The following is a 5,513-nucleotide window of genomic DNA, read 5'->3' as shown; positions in this document are numbered from 1 at the left end:
ATGTTGATGGCAAGTAGCGACTCGATATTGACCATTAGTGGTACTATTGATACGCTCACTGAGTACGATCTTAGCGAAGCCAACAGCGTGAGCTGCGATGGGTACATTACCGACCATACAGATCTTGTGTCCGACATCGATGAGTCTGAGCTGCGCCGAGAACTTCTTACCGATGTAAACTTTGCTTATTAATTCACTCACATAAATTAAAATGTATTTAAATTAATATTGTTTTTTTCTACAGAAATGGAGATTACTTTTCGATAAGGTAATAATAGTTTTTCTCAAATCCAATTAATTAAAGTAATAAATTGATGACTTCAAAAAATTTTTTATTTTCAGTATGATCCTGAGGGTTTTGGAGAAATTCCAATCGAAGATTTTCTAGTGGCATTGAAAAGTTCTGAATGGCAAAAAAAAATACCTATCAATAAATTGGACCTTTTGTACGCGAGAGCAAAAGAGTTTCACGTCAATGCTGTAACATTTCAGGACTTCGTGAATGTGGTAAGTACTTTTTTAAGCTCGTCTGGGTATCATTTTATTTGCGTCCGTTTTTTTATTCCATAGTCACGTTGATACAAATTTTATATTTTAGAATCGTAATAATTAAAAAAATTTTTAAAAAGATGTTCTCGATAATATAAGAAAACTTAATAGCTTGATTTCTAAAACAACATTTTGAGTGAAAGATACTTTTTTCGCAGTTTCTTGATTCTTTTCATTTTTGTTCAAAAGTTTTTTGACGCTATTATAGGGTATTACATGCTTTAATCCCTTCGAATTTGACAAAAATATTTGCATCAATACATTTTTCTAGCTAAGCTCGCTTTAAGTAATATAAGCACTATTCATTCGGCGGCAATGAGATTATCATGTGTTTGACACGATGATCTCTACTCGACATAATTTTACTGTTTACATTTTTACTCCTTATATTTCTAAAGATTCAAATTTTGAATTTATTTTTAACAATACGAAACATCGTTGAGAGCAAAGAGTTTCCAAGTTTACGATTACTTCTCCCAGTTTCATTGTACGTTCTCTTCTTTTTGTCGTTCGACAAAGACGCTATAATGGTAGATTTTTGAAAAAAATTTAAAGAGGCTTTCACGGCTGATTTAATACAGTGGTGTCCAAATCTTATAAAAAGTTTACCTCTATAGCTAAATTGTTATTTTATGAAAGTGTAATAGATTAAAAACATTCCGCTAGCTTACATAAATATAATATGTTAGTCAAATATTTACTACAAAATAAACTAGTTTTTCCAAAAAGTTGGCATACAGTTCAAAAAATGATACTAGTATCGTAAAGTTTTTCAATACTTAATAGTATACATTTTACAATAGAATTAAACACTTTAAGGTTCGCTTTTTTTTTATTTAGCGCGCCATTATTTTCCGATATGTAAAGAAAATTAGGATTCATGGATTATCTCTTTACAGTTAAATAATTATATTTATTAACTAAACCCAAAAATGTGTACCCAGATAAATCGATTAAAACATACAAATCGTCGTTATATCTTCCTTAAATAATTTCTGTGGGAATATTGCATCTGTCCAAGCAGTTCATGCAAGCGCTTGCAAAGTAAAGCATATCTCACGTGAAATCAATTCGAGGAAGAGAAAAAAGTCGTGTCGGAATAAGCACCTACCGCAGAAGGATAGTTCAACCATTTTGGCTTGTTACCTACCTGGCGCAAGTATTGAGCTGTGGTTCGATCAGTAAGAGAAAGAAAAACGATAAATTGATTTACAAGCTTCGTCACGGTGGTCTTTTCTCTTTTTTACCTTTTTATTGCTTACGATTGCAAATTCTTCCAATACCCTGATCGAAATATCGCACCATGCAAGGAATAAACCTGCGAAAATAAACGCGTACGTATCCACACATATCGAAAGCCTGGACAAAGGGATAAGCCGCACCATGGAGTTATTATAATTATGCGCGTAAAGTCAGACAACACGCAGCTCTTATAATTATGTAAATGTTGATGACTCTATCCTTCTGAAAAAGGAGCTGATATTGCTTACCAGACTCGTTTCATACGTAAATTATTCAAGATGTTTATGATTATTTTTATGGTAATTGATGCTTTGCTTTTAATCTCGATATATTGTAGATGATTAAATGACGACTATTTTGTGAGCATTAAAGACACCGTTTTGACGTTTCATTTTATTTTTTCAAACTACCTTCATATTTATGACCGTGAAAACAATAAAATTGTTTGAATAAAAAACGTAGCGATTATAAGAATTGTACAAAAATCTGATAAATTCCAGTGGACGTTGGTTTAAAACGTAACAGAATTATCAGAGAAACGTGTATTTAATTAAACAATTAAAATTTATTAAAAACCAATGGCCTATTCTCTATAATTTGTATTTAGAATTTCATTGAAAGTTCTAATACAATTTTACGAGTGAGCGTTAGCGAGCAAGGAATGATGTTCAATTTTATTAATTTAGTAACATTTCAATAAGTTCAGTAAATATATTCTATTGTTCGGAACATAATTGAAAATATTAGCACTTTTTAAAAGATGAAACGGATAAAAGAGGATTATTTACTTTGAAACTTTATTCTTTTAGATAGAAAGAGAAAACCGACATAGTTGTCTAATTTTTGACTTTGTAGTGGAATTATGCCACAAAATATTTAAACAAGAGATGTATCAGATAAAAATTAAAATATTTGAGTTTTAATTCAATTACTCCTACGCAAATTCATTTTTTCCAGCTATTTTGACAGGTTATACGAATTCGCGCGATATTGAATCAAGTCTAAAATTCTTAGTAGCTCATTCGAGTAGGATTAATAAAAATGCACGTATGTGGATAAGATTGAGTGCCACAGCGTTATTAAAATATCGTACCTGCTTGCTAATGAAAGACCCGAAAAAAAAAGAATACGAAAAATAACACGACTAGGTGGCCGATACATAAAATGCGAGTTATCATTCCACTTCCGAGGCGTTGATTTATTAATCCGAGGTGACATCTTATAAGGCGCGAGCGTGCGACAAAAAATAGTCATTTTTGATCGCGTGAATTAGCATGGCAAAAGGTCCGCCTTCGAGACTTGGTAACAAAGCAATTCAGGCAAAAATCTGGACTAACATAAGTAGGATAATCAATAACCGGTCAGAAATAGATTTCTAGTTTGAGTGAATGAGAAAATCGAGAGGCTTGCCAAGATCTGATAACTACTTTAATTAATTCTGATTTATTATGACAAATAATTGAGCGATTACATTTCAATCCAGCCAAATATTTTTCAATCACATTATTGTTACTGCATTAATGACTCATTAAAGTTTAGAGTTATTTTATTCATACACATCTATAGTGTAAGTATAATAATTGTTGTAATAATGCAAGTTAACTAAAAAAACAGCGATTTTCTCGAAAATTTTATAAATAACTTTTTCTGTAAAATTAAATAAAAATACTTTAATTTTGTGTAGGATATAAACATATTACTGATTCATAATCAGTTAGTTATCTTACTACTAATTCATTAACAGTTAAGTGACAGAAAGCAATGTATATGATGTCTTTAAGAATTACTAAATACCATCACTACCAATTATTTTTATCTACTATATAGCTAGATTTATTGAATTTTTTTCTTAATTAATTTTTACAAATAATATTTTTCGACACCTTTGTATCTGTAATTTTCTTTGCATTGTCGAATATTTATTCAGATTTTACTTTAAAGCCATTGCTTCGCTACCAGCTATTGCTCTCTTAAGTAAAGATATATTTTTTAAATTTTAGCTTTTTCATTCACTGAGATCTAATATTTTTATCGTATAGTTCGCGAAAAAGTTCGTAAAAGAGAGGATTAATTTTTTTAATTTCACAGACTAATTTTCACTAACTCATACTGTTAACATCTCGATTGTTGAAAATACTTGAGCAGTGCTTTGTTAGTTTCTTTAAATTCTGACTAATAAATACTCTTTATAAATTTACACCTTTATATGACAGTCATCATAAAAGATTTCTCATAATTCGATGAAAATCTGAAGCTTTTATCTAGTAATAAGACGACATTGATATTCTATTCTACATTTTTTTTGTACTACTATCAAATGAACTTGATGTAGCATAAAATACATTTCAGTATTGTTGACTTTACATTGTATTATTGGATCCAGGAATTGAGTCAAATTTCTGCAACCAATAATTATCTAGTCATCGAGCTGCAAAGAAGATTATTGCAGGGTAAAAACTGGCGCTTGAGAGCGAAATGGTGCAGTATAAAAAATCATCAAAGAAGATCAATGAAGCCGAAGGATATCATTTAGCACTGTCGGTCGTCTCAAGGGCGTCATATATAATTGAAGAAGGTTGGAACTCGCTTGATGATTAGTAATCGGTCAGCTGACCTTAATATATCATCTAATGCGTAAAATAATTTTTCTCTATTTTAAGCAGATATGCTAAATTATAGAAAATTTCAATTCGATCGAAATACTCTATTGTTCGTCGACACTTACAGATTTTAAATCAAATACTTGTACCTTTTTTTAATAATTTAACATTAATCTTGATCTAATTAATAAATTCTCAACAAGAAGCAAATAAATAAAAAATAGCAGTTGTAAGTCAAATGACACACGCAGCGGTGAAAAAATCCTCTAGTACGTTTAACTCAAAAATGAAAAAATTTGAGAACTCCGCCTCCAATCTTAAAATGAATGTCATGCAGCTCCAAAAGTTTTGATTCCCGAATGGACATTGTTACAGTTTATTTACGGGTGGCCGTCTTGACAAAAAGGTCTACAAACATTTCGGCACGTTTTCAGCTTGTTTACTCTCTTTAATTATATCTAGCGCCCCATTACTTGCGGCAGTGAAAAGTAGAAGCCTCTACTACAACACGAAGATGCTGGAAGTTTGATCATTTTTGGCTTTCGATAATTTGTACACGTTTAAATAAGTCAGAGCATGCTTGAGACTAGAGGAAATTATAACACAAATAACTGAAATACGCGAAACAGATGATCCTTTGTTTTTAGCCGCTACACCCTGAGCCCTTATAATTTATTATTTTTAGTTTTTCAAAATTATTATTGCATCGCTTACTAACTTTGAAAATATATTAAATTTTTTATTCTCTAAAATAAGTTAATATTTAAAAAATTGAATTCAATGTTACTTAAAATAATAAAATGAAAAACAAACTTCAAATAATTCTTCAGAAATATTTGCGGCACGACAATAACTACTTTGGCAACTTTTGGCAATGAATAAGCTAAATACCGATCCACCTAAAGAAGCAAAAGAAGCAGCATCTTACATTTGGGCTGTAATGTTTTTTTTTCCTTAAAAATACACACATACGGGGAGTGAGTGTATGTGCGTATGTATAAACTCACACCCTTTATTTTCAGCTTGACTTCTTATCGGTGATAAAATCTGATTTCGAATTCTCACTCTTCTCTGCGCGCGCTTGCGACGCCCATTAAACGTCGTGGCCTGTATACACGCAGG

General features: G+C 31.1%; 1 protein-coding gene across 1 annotated transcript; it reads left to right on the top strand.

Moving 5' to 3' along the window:
* On the top strand, window positions 1-4,214 carry LOC106658899. Its single transcript, XM_014381055.1, has 4 exons — window positions 1-174; window positions 245-268; window positions 343-507; window positions 4,141-4,214. The coding sequence occupies exons 1-4, from the start codon at window positions 1-3 to the stop codon at window positions 4,147-4,149; spliced, it is 372 nt and encodes a 123-aa protein (XP_014236541.1). The 3' UTR covers window positions 4,150-4,214.
* The last annotated feature ends 1,299 nt before the right edge of the window (window positions 4,215-5,513 follow it).

The sequence above is a fragment of the Trichogramma pretiosum genome, unplaced genomic scaffold, assembly GCF_000599845.2.
Source record: "Trichogramma pretiosum strain Unisexual culture from Peru unplaced genomic scaffold, Tpre_2.0 scaffold10, whole genome shotgun sequence".
NCBI classification, from domain to species: domain Eukaryota; kingdom Metazoa; phylum Arthropoda; class Insecta; order Hymenoptera; family Trichogrammatidae; genus Trichogramma; species Trichogramma pretiosum.
Note: the sequence above shows the minus strand (reverse complement) of the source record. Positions and strands in the feature narration are given on the sequence as shown.